This window comes from Papilio machaon, chromosome 18, assembly GCF_912999745.1.
Source record: "Papilio machaon chromosome 18, ilPapMach1.1, whole genome shotgun sequence".
NCBI lineage: Eukaryota > Metazoa > Arthropoda > Insecta > Lepidoptera > Papilionidae > Papilio > Papilio machaon.
The window spans coordinates 6,806,258-6,834,256 of NC_060003.1; the positions used below are offsets into that span (position 1 = coordinate 6,806,258).

At 34.6% G+C, this 27,999-nt stretch overlaps 1 protein-coding gene across 4 annotated transcripts; it reads right to left on the reverse strand.

Moving 5' to 3' along the window:
* Positions 1 to 30: 30 nt before the first annotated feature.
* Positions 31 to 27,998, reverse strand: LOC106710296 (NGFI-A-binding protein homolog). 4 transcript variants are annotated; one of them, XM_045682192.1, is made up of 7 exons: positions 27,950 to 27,998; positions 4,887 to 4,988; positions 2,661 to 3,412; positions 2,381 to 2,508; positions 1,968 to 2,058; positions 397 to 458; positions 31 to 187 (listed from the first exon to the last, which is right to left on the reverse strand). In XM_045682192.1, the coding sequence occupies exons 2-7, from the start codon at positions 4,933 to 4,935 to the stop codon at positions 88 to 90; spliced, it is 1,182 nt and encodes a 393-aa protein (XP_045538148.1). In that variant the 5' UTR covers positions 4,936 to 4,988; positions 27,950 to 27,998; the 3' UTR covers positions 31 to 87. The 4 variants fall into 4 exon arrangements, with proteins under 4 accessions (XP_045538148.1, XP_045538146.1, XP_045538147.1 ...); XM_045682190.1 differs by lacking the exon at positions 27,950 to 27,998 and adding an exon at positions 22,210 to 22,434 and having other exon boundaries at positions 2,661 to 3,409; XM_045682191.1 differs by lacking the exon at positions 27,950 to 27,998 and adding an exon at positions 22,210 to 22,434 and having other exon boundaries at positions 1,986 to 2,058.
* Between the last annotated feature and the right edge of the window lies 1 nt (position 27,999).

The window sequence follows — 27,999 nt, forward strand, 5'->3', positions numbered from 1 at the left end:
AGCATACGCAATCCTAATTGCGTAGGGCGATACGTTTAGACTTCAATGCTCTGTGTGTTAGACCACAATGGTCTAACACATGGTTGGTCAACAGACGAGAGATAGTGTTACCGGGGGCGGAGTGCTGGCGCTGGAGTACGAACACCTGGAGTCTGCATCGTCACTCTCCGTCTTCATGCCCCACCAGCTGCAACATGTACAACAACATGTACAACTTGAACTAATACCTGTCAAATTAACAATCCTCGAGTCCACAGTACGAATGTACTTGCTCGAGCGGTGCAATACCGCGATCACACAGAAGACAGACAAGTTTGAAGTAATTCTGCATTTCTTCTGTAGAGTGCGTGACGGAGGCCAATTGTATAGTAAGGATGGGAAGGGAAAATACTTTACCTATGATTCGAAGTTCCTCTGGCCGCGTCAGGACTGGCTCGCACTCCATTATCATCTCCATCCTGGAAAGTTATTTGTTTTTTATAACAAAACAATACGTTATGCAATAATTCACTCAGAACTCATTAACATCGACTAATGAAAAATGAAACACCCCTTATTGCGTTGCGTTAGTTGTAACAAAGAGGTGATGTTTATATAAATTACATTATTAATACAGCCAAATTCAATTATAATGAAATAATCTTGAATGTGTATGGGCAGCGGATGTTTTTGTTATAAAAAAAAAATCGATCCGTAATCAGAGATAAACTTCAAAAGCAAATTTTTTTTAAGATTTAAAAAAAAATTGTCAAATTGAAAAATATATCAGATTTTTCGCTAGCATTTTAATTTATATAAGTAAAATCAGTTCTATTTGATATTTTTCTCTATTTATTAGGTTAGTTATATAGAAATTATTAGTATTTCATAGAAACATGCGTAAAGTAAAAGAAGAAAACTTACCGCAACATACCAAAGTCTAAATATAAAAAAATAACCAAAAATGCCAAAAGAATATTAAAAGCGTTAGTTTAATTCATGCTTACCTTTTTACAATAGTTAAATAATAAAAATTATATACAAATTATTTACAATGGAATTATTTAAATTAGCACCAAGATTATAATAATTTTTCCAGAATAAATAAAGCTAGAATTTCATCTCTCTGTATATAATAAGGAGTCTAATTAGAAGAAGCAATTAATTCTTTAGAGTCCGTTATTTCTTTTTTAATTGAAGTTAATTGATACTAACTTGCATTTTCATATAAGATTTTTTTTTTTTTATAAGAGAAGGGGGCAAACGAGCAGCGGGAACACCAAGGTGTTCATCGACGCCCATGGACATCTGCAATACCAGAGGAATCGCAAATGCGTTGCCGGCCTTTGAGATGGTGATACGCTCGCTTCTTGAAGGACCCTAAGTCGTAGCGGTTTGGAAATACCGCCGAGGACAGACCATTCCACAACGCGGCGGTTCGCGGTAGAAAGCTACGCGAAAACCGCACGGATGTGGATTGCCAGCCATCGAGATGGTGTGGATGGAACTTGGCGGTCTGTCGGGTCGTCCGATGACGGATATTCATATTATTCGTCTTCAGTAAATCTTTTTTTATCCAACTAATCCCGTTGTTTAATTTTGTTAGAAGGTTAATAGTTATGTTGCGGTCTCGGGGTTGCTTCCAACCTTTTTCCATCAGCCTCTTTGGACACTTTATAAAATATTTTTCTATTTTGACATATATGCGAAGAAGTAAAAAAAGTGTAAACTGTAAATAAAAAAAAAAAAAATTATGAAATGTCCAAAAAGGCTAAAGTAAAAAGGCTGTATACAATTCCGAGGCCGCAACAGTTACTTAATTAGTGAATAAGTTAAGACATTATAAGGTTAGGTTAGGATTTTAAGTTTGTTTAGGTTTCCGTAATGTTTTCTACTGTAGGATTCAGACAGACTGTGATAGAGTATTGAGTTAGTTATTGTTAATTTCTAACTAATAATCTAGATCTAGACTAATCAGTTAGATCTACATGTGTGACTGGCGCAACCTGCCGCGGTCGTTTACTTGGTGTCTCCTCCTCATCTCTATCTCTTTCTTCTGCTGTCGACGTCGGCGGGAGACTGAAAAGAGAACATAGAAGTTCAAATTAAATAATTTAATATTATATATAAACAATTTTATGTATTCTCGCTTATAAACATACAACGATATCATATACTTGATGCAACAGAAGGAGAACAAGAGAAGAAAAGGCGGCCATTCCACTGTTTTTTTTTGTTATATTTTAAAAAAATACTAAAGTTGTGAGGTAGTGTCATGTAACATACATCACTACATATAAAAAAATGCGCTATTTGGCTTTGGTGTGTACTAACTTGATAGATTCTTGAATCCTTAAACATTAATTTAGTAGTCTACCATATTATAATAGTTACAACTGACCCATGTTTGGAGTAGTGCAGACCAGCTCGCCTCACCAACTGTCTGGCCAGTGGGAACAGCTCGTCTCTACGCGTGAGCAACGCGGGCACGCACCGGCACAGCTGCGCCGCCGCCTCGTTCACCATCACCTATAACATGCACATATCAACATTAGTATATACTTCTGTATATGTTCAATTAAAAACCAAGTAAATATTATTTTTCATACTTCTTATTAAGGAAAAAGAAGAATTCGTAAAGGAAAATATCCTTTTTTAATTAATCTTAAGACTTTTTTTACCTCGTGCAACGTCAACGGCTTTTCCGGCTTCCGTTTGCAATCGAACCTGCCATATATTGCCGCGTACTTCCTGATCTCCTCCATCCTGCGAGGATCCGTCTCCGGCATCATCATCACCAATTCCAGGTCTTTGCACATCTTCTTCTTCGTGTTCTGTGGCTTTGGCTCCAGCTGTGGTAAATGTTTACTCAACTTCTCCGCCGCGGCTGCTAACTTCTGCACATGAATGTCTAAGAGGACGGGAGTTAACTGGACTGGTGATGTGACTGAGCTTGGACTGGAACCTGATGATGCTGGGGGACAGGCGCTCTGAGGGGAGAAAGACCGGGCGGTTGTGGTAATAGGGGCGGCGGCTGGAGATGATGGGAGGATTATCTTAGTGAATGTAGCTTGACTGTGTACAGGACTGACGTTGGGGGCTGACGTAGTAGACCCACAACTGTTATCAGGTGCGCCAGGGGATGGACTGTACATAGGTCTACTACTCTCCGGAGACGCTACAGTTCTAGGGAGGACGTTGGGTATTGTAGGGGGTATGTTTAAAAGTCTTTGGTTGCATTGTATGAAAGGGTTCTCTGTACAAATGTTGGGAACAATGGGGATCTGAAAGAGTGAGGGGTTGTTGACCCACTCTTGAAGGGCCTTCTGTAATCGCCGCACATGGAGCGGCTTAGATGCCATGCCCACTAGCGCCATTATTTCTAAAAACTCCTCTTCACCAGCGTCACATAATTGTTGAACGTCGTCGCCTCCTGGAAAAAAATTGGCAACTATTGACAAACATTTAACTATAATAATAATAAATATATTGTAATAAAAAGAATCTTCCTTAATACATATCACTCTTTCAATGAGAATTTCTTTATACGCAAAAAAAAAAAAAAACTAATTGTCATTAATATGCAAGATTATCTCATAGTGTGAGTTCATTCCGACATTATTGTTCATACCGCTAGCGTGTGATTCACCAAAAAACTTTGGTTCACACTCCGTTTTAATTTAGACTAGAATATGCAAATATCTTACGTGACCACGTTACGAAGGGGCTAAGAAAAAAAAAACAAAAGGGCTAAAGCCGGCCAAACCCTTCCACGGACCGGATAATTGCCAGTTAAAAAAGTAAGAAATTAAAAAAAAGAAATTTGCATGGGACGTCTGCGCTGTTTTTTCCGCGTATGGTAATGTATTTTTTGATTTCTTCGTTTGGGAATGATGAGAAAATGTTTTTTTCACTGTTCCTATCTTGTGTTATATTAATCATTTTGTTATAATTATATAAGAATAGCTTTTTCATATCTTTACTAAAAATATTTTTGATAAGATAGAAAAGTATAGGAGAAAAAGTTTGTTTCGTAATATCAGAGCATAGAAAATATGTAAAGAATTTTTGTACATTAAAAGGAATTTGTAGGTAACTTTTGTAAACACAAGCCCTCACTTTACCCTAATTGGCCGTACACAATATTTGATAAAAAATATATAAAACTTTTTTAAGAAAAAAGTCTATTTTGCCACAATACATTGTGAAACGGAACGCCAATATGGAAAACAAAGGTTGTGTTTATAATATTCTGTTTTTATGTAACCAACTGAAACGTAAAGATGACACCTGTTGCAAGAAATATGCGCTTCGTAAAGAAATACCAGAAACGTTGATGGAATTTGAAACTGCATTTTTAAATATCAAAAGGTGTGCAAACGCGCTGGTATCGCCTCATCTGATCATTATACTTAAGATCGAAAATAATTATAGAAATTAAAAAAAATCAAATTAAATTTTAACAAGACGCCATTGCCATATAAATTATTAGGTAATTAAAACAATACTTTAAAAAGCCCGCCATTTTGTAAGATGGCAGCCACTGGTGTAATGTTTAACGCCTAATTCGTTTGGTGTCTTGCTTGTTAGTTATTTTTTAAACAATTGTTTGTTAGTCCGGATACGAGTAGGAATGCACCTGTTATTGTGGTGTTGAAAAAACAAGAAGTTTAATAAGGTAATATCGTCAAAAACTTATAACCAACGTCACATTTTAATAGTACATTTAAAAAAGAATAACTCTTATTTGTACTACTGTATGTTTGCTGGAAAAAATACGCCTCAAATCCATCTTTTTTCCTTGCAATTTCATACCAGTTACTTCGTGAATAAATTCGTTCGATATTCAATTTTTCTAGGCAAATTACAAACGGGCGGCATTTATAATCCATCGGTGATATACATACCCATCTCTAGCAGCGTGTCGTAGTACGCCAGCAGGCTGGCTCGCTGCATCACCCTGTAGAGTTGGAGCTCGGCTTCGTTGGCCGGCGCTGACGTCACCACCACTGTAAAACACACACAACTTACAATTACTTTTTAAAGCTTACAATTAGGCGAACGATAGGCTTATGTCCAAAATAAACAAAGAATTAAGTCGTTTCAATGTTAATAATTGGTAAAAAGATTTATCAACAACAAGGTTAGAAACGTAGATCAATTGTAATATGTCTTTTACAAGCTTTTATGAAATTAATTGTGAATATTTGTCTTGCTTGAAATAAATTTAATTTAAAAAAATTAAGTTACTCGTGTAACAACAAATAACCAATCGCTATTTTTAACATATTTTCTATCTAATGCCCAATCATTTACCCTTCGAATGTATTAACAATCTTCAAGAATCGAGTCATGCGTGCGCCAAATAATTTAGTGGTTCAAATCGCGTGCTGGGCGCGCAACACAAAAAAACATCCCCCCTTTTAATAACATCCCTAAGCTATTACCGAAAACGGGCGACCGTTAGCGGACGAAAAAATAAATGAATAAGTTTTACATAAAGGGGTTCGACTCTTTTGTCAAACGGAACGGGTCTGAAGTGACGCGCCAATGCGATCTTTGCGCGGTAAAATTATTGATCGATGTTGCCGTTCGAAAAAAAATGTTGCCACCCTTATTGTGCACTATTCGCTTTTTTTGTTTAGAAAAAAATGTGGGGTGGATCGTAGCTCCACCCCTGGGCTCAGGTAGAAAAAATAGTGGACAAAAAATTATGTATATAGTTAAATACTAGGGTTATAGTTACTACGTATATTAACTACATTAACTTATGTTATTAAAATACATATATAAAATATTTTTCATAGTCGAAATTAAAGCCAGATTTTTAAACATAGTTTGACTTATATTTAAATGCGTAAAGTTCTAAGACTCTATTTCCTTTCCTAAAAAAAAATCTTGACTGGCATACTTAACACTTCTTTGAATTAATATACTTATGTTGTATATTTATTGATGGTTGTGAAATGGTCATTAATTTAAAACCAATCAGAATAAACGAAATATCTTTTGACATTATATGACCATACTTCGAACAATATTTCTTGACACCTGTCTTCCTTCTAAAATATCCTATGGGAAATATAAATTCTCATCTCTTATCTCTGTATTGAACAAGACGAACCGGTTGTTAATTTACCCATTCATAAATGCCATACCAAGTTTATTATAACAAAACAAAAAAAGTTTAATGTTTGAAATGTGTAAGAAAAATCTTTTCTTACGCTACAAAAAAACAATAAGAACACTTTCTCAGGATACAAAAAATCTATTTCTCAGTGTGTCCAAAAAATTTATTTGCATAATCTTGTAGTGTTGGAAAAAAATCGCCACAAACGCAGTAGGTATGTAAATTTGGCGCGAATCAGAAGGGTTGGCGCGGCCAGATGGCCGGGCTATTGTTTTTTTTTAATCTTAATTTTTTATCTGTTAAATTGGTGACGTAACATTTTGCATATTTTCTGAGACTAATTTTATGCGAGTCTCACGGTTTTGGTGCAGGTACTTACTGATTTTTTTTTGTTTCTTAAGATTTTTTACTGTCGAGTTTTTTTTTATTAAACTCGGGATGCATACTAAATAAATGTTTTTAAGCTTCATTATAGTCAATTGTTTACTGATATTTTACGATGTGAGCTGAATTGGATTTACTAAAGACAAACAAGATTGTGTGATAATTTCGAAAATATCAATGATTTTTATTTTAGTAGTACATTAACTACGTTCCATTTTGTACTTACAAATAATTATCGTAGTACTATTAAATAAATTTTCGAATTTTATTTTTTATTATTTTCTTTAAAACTGTATCTCAATCTGTAATGAAATTCTCTAATCTTTAATTCTCAACCATTATCAAATATCACTTACAATTACAATTACAATTACAATTACAATTTTATTGGTAATATGTAAATTACAGGTCATACAAGTAAAAGCTATAATATCTATTTTATAAAACAAAATCTCACTACTCAAATATTTTGAATAACGATGAGCACACAATTTCTATATATATATATATATATGCATATTTTTAGACAAAATATTCTTCGTAGCTATACAGAGCTTTCTGAGAGCTTATTAGTAACATAAATCATTTAACACTTTTAAGAGTGGTAGAGCTCGGCCCGCAGTAATAACTTTTGTATGAATGGGCCGGCTCGACCAATACAATGCCACGACCACACAGAAGACAGACGTGAAGTGGAAGCTCCACGTTTCATCTGAAGATTGTGCATGCTGGAGGTCTAATGTTACTGCTCTTCCTTTTCGTAATCTTTTTATGAGGGAAGGGTATAAGACAGAGGAGGGATGCGTAGAAAGAAGAAATGTCCTCTTTCTATAATCTCTTTTCTGTCGATTAAAATTTAGCAACGTATCTGCAACTGCAGATGTCTATAGGCAACTCTCACTTCGCTATTTCGGCAAAATTAAATGGCTGAATGCTCGTTTGCCACTTTTTGCTATAAAAAAAGTTATTCAAAAATCATTTGCATGATAAATGTCACCGTACCGGGTAATTACGATTCGCCGCAAGGATCAAAACACGTGTAGAACTTCGTGCGAAGTTATCCCAGGATTCATTCAATAGTAATAGGATAGTAATTAGGCGGCAATACAATTTCAGAACAAACCCGTCCCTTTGTTACTTCTGTCATTTGAATAAAGCCTAAGCCTGTTAATACAATAATTTTATCTATAAACAAAAACTCGCTATTGTCACATTCGACAAAAGATCTGTTCCCAATAGGGTGGATATGAATTTAAATAATGTGGATATTCCTGGTTTTTATATTTCGGTTTTATTCAATACCATTTTGCGTAAGTACGGAATTTTGAGTAAGAGCAAACAACATATTTCATTCAACAATATATTTTTGATTTCTCTGGTATACTAAGATTAATTTACGAGGGAGCAACCAACAAATATGTATGGATGTAATTTTAAATTTTCGGTTTGTAGGAAAAAAAATGGTATTCTAGTTAACCTAAAGCTTTATTATTTTTTTCTTCAAAAAAAGTCAAGCGAGCTCTTAAACTACGAAACGAAAGTTCTCTTTGCCAAACTTCTAAATTGTCACCCTACTAAAAACGGCGCTAATGACAGTTAACGTCAACAGACAAAGATGTCGGGAGAGTAGCGGGATGTGCGCGCGCATGTGATTAGCTCCTTTTAGCACTTGCCCGTGATTGATATGCGCAATATTGTCGCACTTTATGAATATTAATGCGCGCATTGTGCAGGTTGCGCTAACGACATCCAAGACACCTTTTTTGACAGCTCAACTTCCGTGCGAAACCCGTCTTAGCAGATTAAAAAGATTTTTTTAATCTATTATGCCTGAGGTATCATTTTGGCGCCAAATAAACAACATTACTTACTGCTTGAAATAACCGAGGCGAATGAACTTAATAACGAGTTGTGTCTCTATGGGGTCTATCTATGAGTTTTGCAGACAGTCGTTTTCTTCTCGACAATTCACTGTTTACACAAGAACAAAATATTCTTATAAATAATTGTGTATTACCTTGACAATCTCGGGACCAACCAATATGGCAGATAAATAATTTAATAACAACGCTATAGTGTCGCCTGATCAAAAATATTTTAAAAGTGAAACTATAAACCTGCATTCCTAATCTTTAATTATCAGCCCCTACTGTAAAAAAATTAATAAAACTTCCGTTCAGAATCATCTGTCGCTTTAATACAAATCAAAAAGAAAATAACAAATTGTCTTTGTTTTATAGTCGAGAGTGTTGAATAACAAAAACTCTATTACGGATAACCTCAAAAATCACCGACCCATATGTCTTCTGTACAAAAAATGTGATTTAAAAACAATGACTTGACGATTAACATGCGAGATTAGGTGTAAAAAACGTATCGGTGGGCTTTTTGAGGTTTTTTCTCTCGAATCGAAAGTGAGATTTGTCGGGCAGGTGCTGTCCGAAACACTTTTTCTAGTAATTAATCTGGTTTGCATCTGGCCGGTAATTACGCTTCGGCCACAATTTGAAGGGTTAATCAAATATAATAAAGAAATTAGAACTGCTCAGCGGACGGACATGTGTTCTGGCTTTTGTTTCAATGCCTTCGCTTTTAATTATAACTTAAAAAATATATAATTGAATGGATTTTGAGGTTATTTTTAAAATTCATTAAAACCTGTTTCATGACTCCGACTTTAAGCAAAATGTAAAAAAAAAATAAAACAAAGTCCACTAAGCACTAAAGTGTATGAAGCAATAAAAAGGATATGCTGAGATGAGTGTTTTTTTTAATATTTCAATTGCACTTTATTATGATGGATGCATTAATTCAATTTTTTGAAACTCTCTTAACAATTACCCTGATCCCTATTTTTAATTATTTCCATACGAAAAACTGTATTACCACAAAACGTTTTGCCTCGAAGCGCCATTTAGACCTTTTACACATGTTACTTCATAAGTCGGACGTCTAATTGCCGCTGCCGGAGCCCCAGGGCTCCGTAGTTAGCACCTCGCACAGGGTTTTTATTAAAAAATAGGGGTTGAAAAAACGTCGAAGAAATTACTCGGCCACCCCTGCTTTTAAAAGCGTTGGTGAATAGGGTTGCTACCTAAAATAATAAGATATTTCATTCATATCAAGAAATGATAAAACCTATTTTCATTACAAAAATTAGAAAACTGTTTCTATATTTTTTCTGCATTTATCTATATTCTCGTTCAAACAGTTATGAAATCTTAGATTTAAATTGTCTTGTGCCCTAGCTATTACTATTTTTTTTATTCCTAAACAAAATAAAATATCTTATTAAAAAATACCAAAAAGTTTAAAAGGAGAATTACCAACAGGCAGATAATTTTTTTTTTCAAGTGGCAACCCTATGGCGCGGGCAGGGCGCGCCATCTGTCAGGGAAGGGTTGCTCGGAGTCGGAGGGTCATTTCTGCCTTTGTTTGTTTTATCACCGCGTTGACATAATAAACTATATTTACTTAACTATCTTAGTACTCCACAGAATGTCTAAAAACATAGGAAGTAAATATATGTTTAAGGCATTTTATTTTATGACTATTAATGCTGTTTAATTTACAGAGTAGATCGAAAGTCTGGTCAAAGTTACGGAGATCTTTTGAATTAGTAACATAGGGCGACAAGGAATCAATATTTTTATTGATCAATGTGTTATAACTATCGTTTGCTTGGATATACCTATTTTACTTAAGGGTAAATTATTTAAAAAGTAAAGTAGTTAGCGAACTTTTGAATAGAATAAGACCATTATGTTTATTTTTAATTACATTGGAAACTGAGCAAACACTCACTGTTTGTTGCTTGACCGAGTGTTCTTGACAACAGATTTTCATATTTTTTTTGTGACTGAGTAGTCACTGTTTGCCTTGAGGAGACATTTACAGCTTCACCGGGCTTGAGGAGGCCGGGCGCAGATGGCGCTTAGCCTAAACCTCGTTTAAGAGTAACTAGGCTCGAGGGCTCCCTCAGGTGCCTCGGCTCAGGCTGTTACTTCGTTATTATTACCGGATTGGAATCACATTTTCAACAGTTTGTCGGTTCCTATATATCATAAAAAGCTTAACCGGGTTTCTGAGACCAAAATCTCCCTTTAAAACATAATGTCATCTTTTGTAGGGATGACGATATGTTTTAAACAGGTTTGATCCTAGAAACCCACGGTTAGTTATTTTGTGCTAATATTTTTAACAATAAACGTATTTTCATTATTTAGTCATGGTCCCTCTAATTTTTATGTTTTTTAAAAGCCTGGCTTAGCGATTAAATCACCATTCTTTTCATTTGTATTAAACTGTAATAAAGCCAAAACAAAACACAACTATGGTCCAGTCTTTCATCTGTCCGCATCCCTTAGTTATGGTAACATCTTCCCGGATGTTAAAAAATAATAAGAGAGGGGTCACTCATTCCCACAGTAAGCACCTTACGGACATACCGACTAATAATTTTAATACTGGCAACCCTTCCGCGTTTTTTACCGCCAACTCGTTTAGTCCATTCAATCTCTTCCGTGAGAATGTCAAACAAACGTAAAGAAAAAAACTAAAGACTCTATGGTCTAATAAAAAATATTAAATTGGGGGCTCGACTGGACAGTTGCCAGACTCAAAAAAGAATTTATAGCTTTTGAATGGATTATAAATAGAGAAGTTATCTGATTTAAGTTAAAGGTACTTTGGTGGCGTTGTTAAGGGTAAGTCTTTACAATAATTAAATCAAAGGATCTTTTTCATTGTACCTATAAATATGATCAAATCGCTTTATCTCATATCTCCTTTACTTTAATAGTTTAAATTGAATTAACCTTTGTTCTTTGCTTTGATATTTCAGTATCATTAGATAAAAAAAAAGGATTCCTTAAGTAATCAAACGAAGGCAAAAGCTGTAACTAAAATACGGCCACCTTTTACCATTAATTATACAAATTATGTCGACATCTTTGAATCTATAATTAACTGTTATGTAAGAATAAAAACGCTAAGCTTTTTATAGGTTGACAGTTATTAAATAATCACAGATACATTTGATTTGATAAGAAAAATACAGCAGATAACATGAACACAAAAAATTAGAATGGCGGAGTAAGGATGTCCGGCAATTTTAATTTTAAATTATCAACGTAATTTGTAACCTCTTGGCAACATATAAACTCTTTCATGAAGCCCTCATCATGGGGGGCATTTGATCGTAGTAGTAAAATGCACTTCTTGCCTCCAAAATACTTGTACTCTTTATATATTTTAATTAGTTTGGTTATAGCATATTTTAATAATGGTTCTCTCCCCTTCTAAAATAACATCAATCAAAACATTTCTCACGTTGGGTAATTACAAAGGTTTTTATTAGTTTTTTAGAGTTTCTCACAGCCCTCTGTTGTCTCTCCCTCGCTACAGGTGAGGCGGGAGAAAAAAACCATATTAAAGAGCAGTGTGTATTTTTAGAGTTTTTCTAATTCGACCTCTTTTCTAAGTACATTAGTGTTTTTAATAGATTAATTTGACTCTGGTTTCAAAAACATTAATATCAGAAGTTCTTAAACTTTTATGTTTGAAGTTTTCAAAATTAAATTAAATTTTTGAAATCATGTAGCAGATGTTGATATAAATCAAGAATTGTCTTCAATTTGATCTATTTTGTCATAAAATCAAATATAATGACGTTTGAACTATTAAGACACATGTTATTTCCGATCCAGTGGCCACTAAAATCAGTTAAACCCTCAAAAGTCGTCATTCACATCCGTTTCGACCGAAATTGACAATTAAAAAGAAATAAAACAAATCTCTGGCGCTGTCAATGTCAAAAAAAGGCGGGAAGAGCAACTGACGGCACTTTTTTAAGGCGCTAACAGGTGGCAAAGGGTTGTTCGTACTTTAGCTAATATTTTTAAAGCATTATCTATGGCCTGAGAAAGCGTGACAAATGCACTAAGCAGTCTAAACATATGTTCCACTCATTAGCTGATAATCGGTGAAATTGAAAGTTAACCCTTTCCCTGCGGCCTTCTTAATTATTTTCTTTCTATTATGACCACCTTTCGCCTTTCGGGACAGAATTCATTAACTTCACACCCCTGGGTAAAAACAAAAATACATTATCATGTGTCTTGTTTTATAGTACTTTATTTTATAAGAAATATCGTGAACAATAACAGTTAACAACATGTGGATCGAATTATCGGATCTTTTTGAGTTAAATAAAAAAAAAATCGTAATTGTGTTGTACTCCATTCGGATTATATGTAAAGAGAAACATATTATCTATATGTATTTTATCGTAAACTTTTCCCTAATTTAGACAAAAGTAACTTAAATTTTTATCTGTAAAATCATAGAACTGGCAACCTTGTATTTTTAATTTCAAATTAAAGAATAATTCAAAAAAAGCTTCACTATTTCACTTCAAATTTACGTTGGTATTTTCCTTTTGTCATTTGGTGATAAATCTTCTAAATGTATCAGTTATTAAACAATTTAAAGCAAAAAAATCCATAGACAACATTGTAGAAATATATAAGCGCAAGCATTCGTCGTTTCAACCTTAATCTTTTAAAGATTTGTAGCTAAACGAACTTTAGATTACCTTTTACGGTGTCCGCAAATTGCTACCTTTTTTATGTGCAACCTTATTTTTAATAATAGATTTATATCCACAAACAGATTCTTTTGAAATGTCATAGTAAAGCCACATGCTTGTGTCATATTCGGGTCAAATGACAGATGTGGAAGGCGCGCTTATTTCATAGTTGGAAGTAAAAACAAGTCGACTTAGATCTAATTATTAATAGTTGAATATCATATTTATTATCGATTTATGGTCCGGCTGGATAATAAATAATAATATCTAGGCGATCATAAATAACAAATACATGTATGTCCTACTTGTGTGTTTCAACATTCGTATAGATTACTTTATACTTTTTATAAGAGAGAAGGGGGCAATCGAGCGCCGAGAACAGCGAGGTGATCATCGACGCCCATAGACATCCGCAATACTAGAGGAACTGCAGATGCGTTGCAGGCATTTGAGAAAGATATGCTCACTTATTGAAGGACTCTAGGTCGTGGTTTGGAAATACTGCCGGAGATAGACCGTTCCACAACGCGGCCGTACGTGGCAGGACATTTCTCGAAAACTACTCTGTTGTGGAATGCCAACCATCCAGGTGGTGTGGATGGTACCTGACGTCGCGTCATGTCGTCCGACGACGAAACTTGCTGGCATTAAACAAGTTCGTGTAAAATTTAATATAATATTATAGTTCTATTAAGAATGAGGAGTCACCAATTTGGAAGTACAATAACCAAATACTAATGATTTGCAATAATTTTAACAAATTATAGCATAATTCGGAGTTATTGGTAAATCATATCACTGATAAAAAAACAAAACGAAGTTATGTTAAAGTTCCTTAAAAACGAAAGCCTTCACAGACTTCATCAAACCGGAGCTGGACAAGTTAATAAATAATATATTTAACGTGCGCTGTCAACATTCAACAACTGGCAACACCTGTCCCAAAAGCAAACAGTCAATAAAGTATCAATCACGACGCGGCAAAGTTCACCGACCCCACCGCCGCTGCCAACAAAACAAATCAATTTATAACCTAAAACCTATTATTACAGTTTAATTTTAAATACACCCAATCCTAGATCAGTCGTCGACAAAGCTTCTAATTTTGTTGATGTTTACTTTTATGTGAATATGACCTTTATTTCTAGCGTATGTAGAGCTAAAATAAGATACAATGATATCTAGCTGTTGTCAAATATTTTTGTTACCACCAGTCCATCAAAACATCTGCCGGCAGCTGTATGATGAGATTAGATCGGACCTGTCCAGTTGTACTTCGATTCGGAGTTGACTTCGAAGGGGTTATTTTTTATTCACTTCAAAATAAGAAAAAAAGAAAAATTGTGATAATTTAAACTTTTTCACGCCCTCTTTATTTCAATTTTTTTAGCGAAAATTTAAATTGTTATTAAACGAATAATACTATTGTACTGTCAGGTTCATTTGCGGTATTAAACTTACAGAAAAATTGCCTTGTTTCTTGTCACGAAAAGAGCTCCGCTCATGTGTGAACGACGTCATAATAGTATAAAGCTATCGCTTTTATGGTGGAATACCGCCAGACTCCCCGATGATACAATGAAACCAATAATTCTTTGCTTTTTACGAGTACTATTATATTCTCATTTTATACAAATAAAGGGAAAGCTTTTGAAAAGAATTTGATAGAGTCCAATCTATATTTTCTCTTCTAAATTTACCTACTTCATTTAACTTTAGTTGTAATTTAAAAGTAACTTTTTTGCAGGATGTTAATGTAACCAATTTCTGTTAATACACAGTATTAAAAATATTATACAACTCGACTCTTTGATAGATATATTAATTTTTTTATATAATAAAGTATATTTAAAGAATAAAATTACATCAAAGTACATTGTTGTCGTTATTGTTAATGCAGTTTTTGTTAATTTAATACGGTGTCCTCATGACTTAAACAGTTGGATTCCGAGCTTTTTGCCGGCTCGCGCGCAATGTGTCACATTTTTGTCTGGCAACATTAGTCGCGTTATAGCCTTGCGGTGTCCTACATTTTGTAGGAAAACGTTTATAACAAACTACGACTATGACTATTCCGTTTATAATTTTTTTTTTGACCATTATACGTAAAGGTGTCCCAAACAATTGACAATTACCATTTCAGTGACCATATTAAATAAGTTTTACACATTTATGACTACAATCAATTTATGAGTGAAAAAACCGTAGACGTCTTGCCACTGGGCGTCCAATTGCAAGGTGCGTATGAATTCTTTTTGTGGAGGCCAGAGTCCGATGCGTGCCGTTTCATTTGTTTTTTGTTCATCTTTACCTTAAATTGTCATAATTTATGGCGTGTAGTTTTTTAACGGGACTTGATATTTACTTTGCGACTAAAAATATTTTTTTATATATATATACTTCATCTACGTGGTGTATGAAAGCGTATGTTATTTAATTATTGCTAAATTACTATTAAATATCTGATATGGAAGGACTTTAAAACAAAAATGCACGCAGACTATAATTCTTGAATATAAATTATTGAATTAATATTAGAGGTGGATAAAAAGCTGGCGCGGGAAAAAATAGTCTGTGGCGCCGCGCCGCGCCGCGGTGACAGCGCGCGAAAGCTTCGTGCCTCGTGACATAAAATAAATATCGCAGACGCAACCCGTACAAAATAAACATGGCGGACGTGATTCGGCGCTAGCCGCCTATTATAAATAATTAATGATTCCGTCCGCTCTTATGCACGATAAAATGCCATTACGGTTTTCATCGAGGATTTGCAAAAAACATCGAAAACCGCCGCCATCCCGAACCCGTCTCAAGCAAAAAACGCGCTTAAAAGACTGCGCGGGCATCGCTGAAATTCCCGCGATTTCTTATTGCAGCGCGGTCATTTGACTCCGGCCATTATCTGCGGAATTAACAACGGTAAAAAAAATACCGATTCGATAAAGGTATATTCGCGGTGTTGGCGACAGTTTTTATCATATAAAGATTACATGGTAAGGGCGAAAAAGCCACGATCCGATGCATAATTGTATTGAAGCTATAAAAGATCTGCTCATGAAAATTCAACGCCATTCAACAACGTACAGCTATAACTATGTTACAAAACTTTCGTTAAAGCGATACCAGAAATAACAGTATCGACGAATCTTAAACTTTAAAGTTTGACAGAAAAAAAATTATAAAAACCAAGTCCTTGTCTATGCCTGTAAGATCTTTTATAATGTAGCAATGAACCGTTCTAATATCAAAAATGACAGATGCGTCAGACGTTAACGTTCCATTTGGACAGTAGAACAAAAGTTGATAAAAAAGCTCGCAGCAAGACAATTAGATTGTATTTGCATATTCACAGACGCATTGTTAAATGAGTTGACTCAAGAATGGAGTACGAATGAAAGACCGAAGTAAAAAAGTAATGAAAAAAGACGACTGAGCAGTGCTGCTGTTTTCAAACGCATCTTTGCGTAATAAACTGTACAGGAGAGATTGAATGCTCCGCAGTTTATTGTGGTTCTTACAAATGTTATTTATAAAAAAAAAAACAGATTTATCTTGCGCATAAAAAGCTACAATCAAGAAGTTCTCGTCTTAATATTTTATGTTATGTGGTTACGTTACGAAATTTGCTTACAAAACCTATAAAACATAATATAAAACAAATTCTTTCTGCAGTCTTTTCAACAAAGAAAATAATATTAATAAAACGTATGGGCTACGTAAAACAACAACATAAAGAGCCCTTATATTTGCATAATCAACAACACTACATAAAAATGCTTAAGATAAGAGAATTAATTAGTCAGAATAAATGTAGAATTTAATTTAATTCATTTTACACGTTGACTGAATTCCATACAACATACAAGGATACGATGAGATGTCGCAAAAACGAGCTACACTAGCGCCACGGAGCGGTTACGGAGGCCATAGACGACAAGTTATGGCTGGCACGTGTAAAATCCTCCATAGAGTTTACGCGGGTAAAAATGAAATTTTATCAAATATAAAACAATAAACAAATTACCGTTGATTTCTGAGACAAAAATCTCTGTATAAAACAAATCGTCATCCCTGTTATCTTTTACAAAAGAGATATAACGATATGTTTTAAACGGGGATTTTGGTCTCAGAAACCAACGGTTAGTGTTGCTAACAATTTGATGCTAATCGATACTATAGTTAGCCTTAAATAAATTTTTCGTTAATGTCTGTTGTTAACTTGAGAATGACAATTAATTTAAATACAAATTAGCTCTACAAATGTCAACAGAACCACGAATATGGCCAAATACGCTAGTATTGTACATTGCTAATTTCATCTTAACATATAAAAAGTAAACTTTAACGTATACAGTTTCAAGTCACACTGAACTCGGCAAAAATACTTCAATATAATTTTATAGCACAATATTTGGCAGTTCGTACCAGGTTCGAGCGCCAAATACCGAAATTTAGCGGAGTATGCGCACCGTACCGGATTTATACGCGGTGGTGACTCCGATATAGCGCGGCTGAACCTCCTTAACCATTTCGTAAGCAAGGACCGGCTCCGCCCTGTCTGTAAAAACCACGATGAAAATAAAACACTGAACTGTGCAATAGGGTTCCGTTTGTGACCTGAATAAACCTTTATTTCTATTGATTTAATAGCTTCATTTAATTAAAAATAGGTATTAAAATAAATTCTAATATGAATAATTTAACGGTAGTCGTTCTATATTTTTAGATGAATAGAAGTTCAATTTAATAATTTATTTTTATAATATAAGTTGATGTTTTTTAAGAAATAATTAACATCTAGAAACTTTTTTTTTTTTTCAAAATATGGTTAAATAAATTGCAGTCAGTGTTGCTGTCGCAAACATTAAAATAAAATGAATACGGAACTTGCATACCGCATTATTATTCGCGCACCGAATTTTTTTTAATCAACCACTATTTAGTTTAATATAGCTGAGTTTTTCAGGCGCCCGCCGACATAGTTATACTTTATTATTGTACAGCAAAACTTCGCAAGAAGCTTTTTTGTTGCGTGCATTTTTATTTACTTATTTACATAATAACCTTTTTTGTTTGTGCCAGCGCATGGCTTATGGGAGCCATTATGCGAGAATCGAACCCAAGTCGCCATGTTGACAGACTACTTGTGTTTTATATTGCCAGTACAATGAAAAATAAATTCAATTTACATATATTACATTTCTTAAATACTTAAGGTTCAACTAGTAAGCTTGAATAAAATTTTATATAGTCTAAACTACTTAGAGTTCGACCACGATACAATATTAAGGATTGATGTGGTCAGAAAATGGTACGGGCTAGCTTAGTAAACACTTACTCTTGAAGGTACTCTCATTTACTTTGTAGATAATATTATTGGAGCTTTTAAACGCATATCAAGATTTGCCATATCTCGAGAAACATTCTACAGAGGTCCGTACTATTATCTCCATCGAGGATCTCTAGCCTACCGTAAGTTCGGGGACACTAAGCCTAAAGGTACGAATAGACTACGACAGAAATTGCAACAGACATTAACTGTACTATTTACGGTTGTACGGATGAATCAAAAGATACTCGTGTTCATACAGAGACACTTAGATATAGTGTGTAGTGTCTTAGTCTAATTCCAGCATTAGTCAACCACGCTGGCCCAATGCGAATTTGTTGACTTCACATATATATTCGAAGCTGTCACCCGCGACTCCATTCGCGCGGATTTAAAAAAATACGTAAAAAGTAGCCTATGTGTTCTTACAGTCTAGATCTACATATGTTCCAAATTTCATCAAGATTTGTTGAGCCATTCCGGAGGTAAACAAACGGAGGTAACAAAATTAGTAAGATTTCTTCGCAGGTGAGTAGTAGGCCTAACGATATCTTACTTTAACATACTCGTAGGAAAAATTAAAAGAAAGAACGAACTTTGTAAATGTCTAGAAGCTTATCTTAACGAATAGCTCGAGAAGATCAGATACTGTACATTTACGAGGTGAGTTATCTAGAGACGACAGAGTCGCAAGAAGTTGATTCTTCAACAAACGACAGGGAACTTTCCCGAGGTAGCAGGCTGTAGTTTTTGCGGGCGCGCCATGTGAGCGCAGTTTTTCCGACGTTACCACGGTTTTTCCGTCATCTATGTACAGTAGAGTGAAGTTTTTACTGCATCGATTGCGAATGTAGGTGGTAAGAAACGATTTGATACTTTAAATATATCTTCTCTACCAATGATTTTTTTTAATATTATGTGTAAAAGTAATAAAGTTAAAATATATGGTTGATCATCATCATCATCATCATCATCAGCTCACTATATGTCCCCACCGAGGAGCTCGGAGCCTACCCCAAGTTAGGGGTGACTAGGCCATAGTCAACCACGCTGGCCAAGTGCGGGTTGGTTGACTTCACACATATCATTGAATTTCTTCTCAGATATGTGCAGGTTGCATCACGATGTTTTCCTTCACCGTAAGAACGTCGGATAAATGTACATATGTTAATCGAAAATCGAAAAACACATTGGTACACGGCGGGATTCGAACCCAGGACCTGCAGATTGCAAGTCAAGTGCTGAAACCCCTGAGCCACCGACGCTCTATGGTTGATCACAACACGGTAAATCATACTTGTAATTTTTTTTTATTTAGCTGATATAATAGTATCAAGTAATATTAATAGTTATTACGAAAAACATGGCGGTGTAACCTGGTGTGCAAAACAGCACGTTAGTATTCCTTGTAATTATAAGTTCGTTTTCTTTTATATTTTTAAGTTATCACTAAAACTAAAACTTATAATTTCTAAAAACAAAGGAAGAGATACAATCTTACCAAATTTTTACTTAATTTAAGAAGTAATAAAAAATAACACAAATATTTATAAGTATTTAGCAAGGATCAAGATCGCGCGGTCCCGGCCGCATTAAGGTTGTCATAAAAAAGTCTTTGTAAGACAAAGCGGCGCGGTGGCTCAGAAAAACACAAATTACGTCTCAGTAGCGTCTTCGAATCCAAGTCGCATCATGCGAATTTACTTCTCGTTCGCTAGCATATGTTTTTGCGTAACCTCACTCTCGGAATTGCTATATAAAAAACACAACGCAATCGTCGCAGGAAATGTAACTATAAATGTGATTTCATTAATCATATTCTACTGCAAGTTATCTGTTACAGAACAATTGTGAATACCGTCAATATATAAATGCCTAATTGAATGATTAAAGCTGTTGGAAATCTAATATATAAAATTCTCGTGTCACAGTTTTCGTTCCCGTACTCCTCCGAAACGGCTTGACCGATTCTCATGAAATGTTGTGAGCATATTGAGTAGGTCTGAGAATCGGCCAACATCTATTTTTCATTTTTTTTTTGTTTTTAACTGCGCGCGGACGGAGTCGCGGGCGACAGCTAGTTGTGATATAAAAATTGATAATTTGACGTGGGTATATTGTATTTTTAAAATGTAACCCTTCCTGGTCGCAGATCCAGAGGCATACCCAAAACTAGATGGAATGATATAGTGCTAAAAGACATGAGTGAGTGCCAAATCTTAAACGATGATGTTGAGGACACAGCGAAGTGGAAGAAACTGATTAGGAAAGCCGACCCCACCACCATGAGCCACGAGCTAGACAGACAGACAGAGAGAGAGATTTATTTCAAACAATCATGTTCAAAGCAACTTAAACTTATGTTGTAAACTAAGTTAAACTTTAACTTGATAAACAAGTAAAAATAAAGCATTCTAATGATCGTTTTTTGACTACGTGAAAAGATTAGCTAAAGAAATCTCATTTTTATATCAAATAATTTTTGTTTTTCCAAATATTCGAAAATATGGTAAGGAAGTATAGGAAATAGTATTTCGTTCTGTTGATTTTTTTCATAACTTTATCCTTACTCTTTAATCTTGTCTCTCCATTCATAAAATCTCGGCTTGCTAACCACAGACAAAGATTTCTATACCTTTTAATACTTATAAAGTTTTTGTTAAAGTATTTGTTTTTATTTAAAGATGCAATGGACGTCAATTTTCAAAGTTTGCACTAAATTAATGAGGTTAGTTATTGACAATTTTATATTTAGCCTATCAGTTTCCTACTTTACAGCACCTTTTTTATATCTCTACGTATATGTTATCACTATGGAAGTTCCTTAATTTATGTTTTTCATAAATCCACACCAAGTATAACTACTAAGCACTCTACGTTTGAAAGTAAGGCATAAGTTCACGTAAGTTTTTCGAATAACTTCTGAGTCAAATAGGCAGGTACTCCTGACACTACCAGCTTCTTATTAACCGGATCAATTATATCAATTACATTATGAAGAAGTATCACTAGGTTTTTTAATCATCTTTCCGCGAAGTTTGAACCAAACGCGCGGGAACTATGCTAATGGCCACTCTGATCATACATGGCCAGCATTTCGCTCGAGAATTTAATTAAAAAAAAATTATGGCTCTATTTATAATGCGGCCTACTATTTTGTACGCAAAAAATGTTTAATTGAAGAAAATAGCAAAAAAGAAACATTAATTAAACTATATTTATGTGATAGATATTTTTATTACTTACATACTTTTTAAGGACGAAACTAGTATTTATCCAATGGACAGTATTCGAAAGTTTATGTACGTTTTCAATTTATTCGAACTTTCTCACCTTATTCAAAACATATAAAATATTAAAAATAAAACTTAAACATGTTTAATCTCACATAGTCGTACTTGAGAAATTTTATGTTAAAAATCGAGATCATATTTCATTTCTCTTATAAAGGACTGACATAACTCTAATAGGGTATGTTTATAAGTTATAGACCACTCGGTTAATGTTTTATTTAAATATACGTGTTGTAAAGTTACTTTTTCTATTATAAAAGTCTATGAAAAAGCTCGCACTAAGTTTCAGTAAAGTTTAAGGCGTTAATTAAATTGGAGGCCGCAAACTTTTTCCTTACTTATATTTTCATTGTTACATACCTTCAGGGCATCGTAAAAACATTATTCTATTAGCAATGCAAATGTGTCTTTATGTCAGATACTAATTGGTGAATTAATTCAGCCTTATTTTCGGCTGTGATGTGTAAAAAAACTTGTTAAAATGATATTGCACGAGGTGACTTACTGGTCCCATTCACGTTTCGTCCGATAATCTTATTGGAGCCGTTGGGCTGCGACGCGGCGGGGGCGTGCGGCGCGGGGGGCGCGCTGCGTCCCGTTTCCTCGCCCGGGCTCTCCATGTCGCCCCTCTCGCTCGCACACATCAACCCGCCAATTTGAAAACTTCACAAAATTTTCAAGTGTCAACTTTGCTTGACATTATAACCTAGATTGAAAACTGTCACAGATTAAAAAAAAGTTGTTTTTTTCACAAGTCCGAGCTTCGGAAGAAGTTCGGATGTATTTTCGAAGTTAATTTAATTTATTTAAAATGTAGCCGTGACGTGAGTAGAATGAAGTTCGCGCCGCGACTGGCAGCCGGGGCGCGGGCCCTGCGAGTGCAGCTGCACACCACTCGCCCCGCCCAGCGCCCGCCGCCCGGCACCCCCCGCCCGGCACCCCACGTGGCCGCGGCCCCACCAGCCCCACGGCAGCTTTCCTTGCCCTCGGCTCTTACATAAAAAACCAATATAAACCACTACTGCGACCTACGAAATTCTTTTAATGTATGCGTGAGTTACGCGAGTGTTGGTGACTCTATGTAGAGGGATCGGAAGGGTAAAGACTTGAGGGTCGACGGGTCGCTTTTTAATTTAAAAATCCGACTTACGTATTGATCGAAGCTAAGTAAAAAGTTTTTGTACAATCAACTTAACTGGCTGAACGATACTAAATTTTAGTACTATCCATAGTCACGATATTAAAAAAGGAAAACTATATTTAGTCTATAGATAAACATCGATGTGTTGTTGCCTTTATCTATAGTTTTAATGAATTCATTTTTAGCAGCAATTCAAGATTTCATAAGAGCCGGTTCAGAAAGCTCGGGCGGCCTGATTAATACGTGTAACCTATATTTCGGACAGAACATGGTTAGTTTTTTGCAAATCACCCAGTACCGTTGTCGGGTCGGCCATTTTATAAGTTTTTTATCAATTCCGAGAAAACGGACTGCTTTCGGAGCCCTCGGACGAATTAAGCTTTTGCAACTGATTATCATTTTTAATTTGATCACGGCACGAAAGGGTCGACTGGTATTCAGTTTTTATACCTATTGTGGGATTTTTGTTAAGAAAATATCTTAGGCGTTCTAATCAATTTTAAAAGTCTGAAAGAATTTTAAGTTGAAATGTGAGATGAGAAGCGAATGAAATCTGAAAAAGATACCTACTACGAAAAGATTACCAAATATTATAGTGTAATGGAGTGAATTCTGGTACTACCGAAACGATTTTGAAAAATATTTCACTAAGAAAAATTACAGTTACTAAGGAAATTAAGGAAAGCAAAAAGAAGAAAAGTTTCTACTGTATCAATGTTACATCAATTATAATTCAAATTTCGAACATAACATAGATCAAATTAAAATTTTATTACCAGCCAGTACGTTTAATCTATGCTATTTTAATAATTTTATTAAAGCATGTTTAACACAATATGTCCATGTTGGTAGCCCTGCAGATCTCGCGGCGGCAATGCGGCGAAGGAAAGTGTCCGACCATTTTCCGCACGTGGGAAAATAGTTAGCAAATATTTAAAATATATACCTCCTTATAAAATTGATTACAGCTGTCGCAGATAGTTCGATGTTAATTTTCAATACTATCACTTTAATTTTCCCATGAGAATTTTATCAGATTATGTTCTAACGCGTATGAGTAACAACCTTCCTTCAATAGTGGTGTATACCTACTACGTAATGTACTAAATATATCTACTAGTTCTGGTAGACATGAACATTCAAATCAAAGTTATATTTATTTCATATCTAATTATGTCCTTTTTAGATAATCTTCCTTTTTAGATAGTTCGTTTTAAAATTGGTCACAAAAGACGTGATACGTTCGGGCTTTAGGCACCACGCCTCGTATATTTTTATCCCCAAAAATGTGAAGACTCCTTATTTTTAGCGTATATTTCTTATGATTGGTGTATATTTCTCATATTAAATTATCACTAAGGTAGACTATTTAACGACTATGTGTAGTGTTAGAAAGCACTTACAAGTTAAGTGTAAGTCATAAAATTTTGGCAATGCTTAGCAAGGGCATAAGCTGGTGGCACACTTGGCATTTTGCCAAAAGCTTTACCCGTAGACGTGGCTTGTCATATAAATCTGACATTTATGTACTTTAGTTAATAACTGGGCGGTTATTTTCGAAGATTGGTTTAATAAATAGAGCTTTTAGCTGATCATGTGATAAATATTTCAGCTAAATTCAATGGTAAGTATTAACCCAGTTACACACCTTCATTTTTTACACAAGGTGTGAAAGTTACTAAGAACTGTAAAGTTTAACTGACAGTTAAATTTTTTCTACACGGTCCAGTGTTGTTGACTATGGCCTAGTCACCCCTAACTTAATGTAAGCACCGAGCCCCTCAGTGGGGACGTATAGTGAGCTGACGATGATGTATAATTTCACTTAACAGTCCGTTAAAACTGAAGGTATGAAGTGGTCTTTAACATAATAAGTTATTATAAAGGAAAGGCATTTAAAAGTTACATTTAGGTACTCTGACTATTTTGATGTTTAAGTAACTTATATTATCACTTACTCCTTACTTTTAAGTATGATTAACTTGCTTATTAATTACAAAGAGATAGTTTTTTTTTTGACAAATCTGACTGAAAACATTTTCAACGAATGAACGAGTTTCGAAATATTTCTTTATCACTGCGACAACTCTATTAATTTACAAAACAAGATAAAGTTTCTCTATCATAAACGTTTTTTAATACCGTATTTTCTCACAGTTTAGAAAAGTCGAGTGCAATAAGTTTTTCCGCGTGTGCCGGTCGCGGTCCCCGTGTAGCGGAGCTGCGGGGCGAAGGGCTTCAATACATTTCCCACACTACCGGTCCCGTTGGTCAGAGGTATCGACGGCATAGTTCCAGCGATCCGCCGTCACGGCAGCCTTTCACCGGCCCTAAAGAAAAACCGACACCGCCTTAACAGAACCTCTGATATTATTTGCAGAAAAACTGAGGCTAGGAAAACAGCGGACGCTACAGCGTTGCAGTAAATGAATATAAACAATTAATCTTACTAATATTATAAATGTGAATGTTTGGATCGATGTTTGTTACAAGGTATCTCCAGAAAAGCTGCATGGATCTCAATAAAATTTGATATAGATGTAGAACACAGCCTGGAAGAACACACATTTTGTTTTATATTTATTCCACGCGGACGGAGTCGCAGGCGACAGCTAGTATCTATTAAACATCATGAAATTATTAGATAATACTTATTTATAGCGTAATAAATAGGCTTTATTCAGATTTAATTATACTTAATAGTTTATTATGAAGTAATTAATACTTTAAAAGACTACAATACAACAATAGGTACAATAATGTTGATAAAACTGTTATTACTTTTCAAAGAACAGAATACATATATTGTTTTTTGAAGTGTTAAGTCAATAAACCGCTGTGCTTGTGGCCCGCGCTACAGTAAAGCACTGCGATCGGGTATTTTCTCACGCGGCGCGGCCTTGCGACGAATTCCGAATCACATCGGATTTTATATCGTTTATCTGTCATATTACGTAATACTAAAATCATGCTGTAATCAATTCCTGCGTTAAATACAAGCCTACGATACACGCCTACTTGTTACAAAGCAGTTTACGAATTGCAATGCTGGTTAGGGTTACCACTGTTAAAATTGTAAGGTTTGTTTTTAAATGTTGCATGGTGGAAGCTAATTTCTAATTGGATAAGCAGGTCAACCACCTTCTTGTTGGAGTTTTAAATTCTAATTAGAAGAGTTCAGATTGAAATGTAGAACTAGTAAGACTAATAGATGTCTGTTCGAAGGTATCTCTAGAACAGCTGGATAGATATCGCTGAAATTTGTCGTAGATGTAGCCTAGCCTAGTCTAGAAAAACATATATGCTATGGACGGACGGAGTCGCAGGCGAAATTTCACCAAGATCCGTAGAGCCGTTCTGAAGATAACTATCTTTAAAAAACATCCATCCAACCATCTAGACGGCATTTATGATATTTATAAGAAAAGAAACAAAAATATCCGAAATTAAACGTAAGCAATGGTCACCACGCGTATGATTCAGCTGATGACGTAGCCTGCTCTGCAATAAACGTTTGAGACATAGATTTACACAAATTGTTTTTTACGATATTTATTTTTCAGGTTTTAAGTTACATTAACATTCCAGATATATATTTATGAGTTACAAAATAAAAAATCCGATTTAATTCGAATTATATTAAATTGTAGAAGAAATATTACACCAGAATTGATTTATTACATTTTGAATAGATCGCACAAGCTCTAAAAGTTAATATACTATTTAGTACACTTTCAGACCTTAAATTTAAAGGTGACAAGTAAATTTTCTAGTTTTAATCCTTACTCCTAACATTCTACCTTCTTAGTCATCACCGATAGATAATAATAATAAACAAAAGCCCATTAATATAGATTAAAAAAAACATCTAAATCAAAGGACGGATAAAAAATCTCTATTATACTGTTGGTTTCCAAGACCAAAGTCCTCGTTTAAAACACATTGCTATCTCTGTTTTGTCAAAGATAATGACAGAGATGATGATGTATTTCATAGAGAGATTTTGGTCTCAGAAACCAACAGTAAGTGTGTCAGAACGTAAGTAACAAATACTAAGTAAACGTTGGCTTTAATAGAAAACATATAAAAACTATGTCTCAGTACCACGTACAGGTTAGGTCGTCAAGTTGGCACATGAACAGGAAAGCGAAGTAGAAAGCTTCTCTCAGATTTTAACACGACAAAAACGAGGACTCAGAGATACCAGCATAGAGCAAGTTCACTAAACATTAGTAAAAACCTTGTTTTTATAAGAAAACTAGCTTTTACCCGCGACTCCGTCCGCGCGGAATAAAAAAAATGCACACAAGATAAAAAAGTTCCTATGTCCGTCTCCTAGTTCTAAGCCCATCAATTTTCAGCTAAATCAGTTCGACCGATCTTGAGTTATAAATAGTGTAACTAACACGACTTTATTTTATATATATAAGATGTGGAACATATTTTTACGATTATTAGAAACTATTTTTATATTACATAAATCAGGCACAACTTTTTTATATAAATCGCTTTTCAAATGTTTAAAGTGACATTTAACTCATCTCAATCATTTGTGTGGGCCTAGCAAGAAACTGATTGACAATCACCATAGACATTTTTTTTTGTTACGTAAAAACAATGTCATACTTACATAATAATCATAAACGTTCATTATCTTTATTAAACACAGTATATAACCAATTAAAACAAATTGCTAGCCAATACAGGTTCCATTACAATGAAATATGTTATTAGCATCTTTGTTACTGAATAAAAACGGGTTTAAATTATTGTATTACGTAGATATTTATTGTATAAACAATGCAACAAATGTACGCATCATACATGCTTTAGTTATTAATTAAATTAAATAATTTCACACCCCGAATTCATATTACCAATGTTAATTAAAAATAAAAAAGTCATAACAATTACAAACATTGTTACAGTTATAATAAGCATGAGACCAGCTGCTAAATTCCGGTAAAACTTCAAAATAGAAGTATATAATATTATGACATTTAGTTTATTACGTCAAATTCCGAAGAAATTTTTCACGCAAGTGCCTAAGGTGCTACGAGTGTATAAAAAATTAAATAGTTTTCCCTTAAAACGAACAATTCACCTGCCGTTCCTGTGATGTTGTGAATCTTGTGTTATAAAACAGTAAACTGC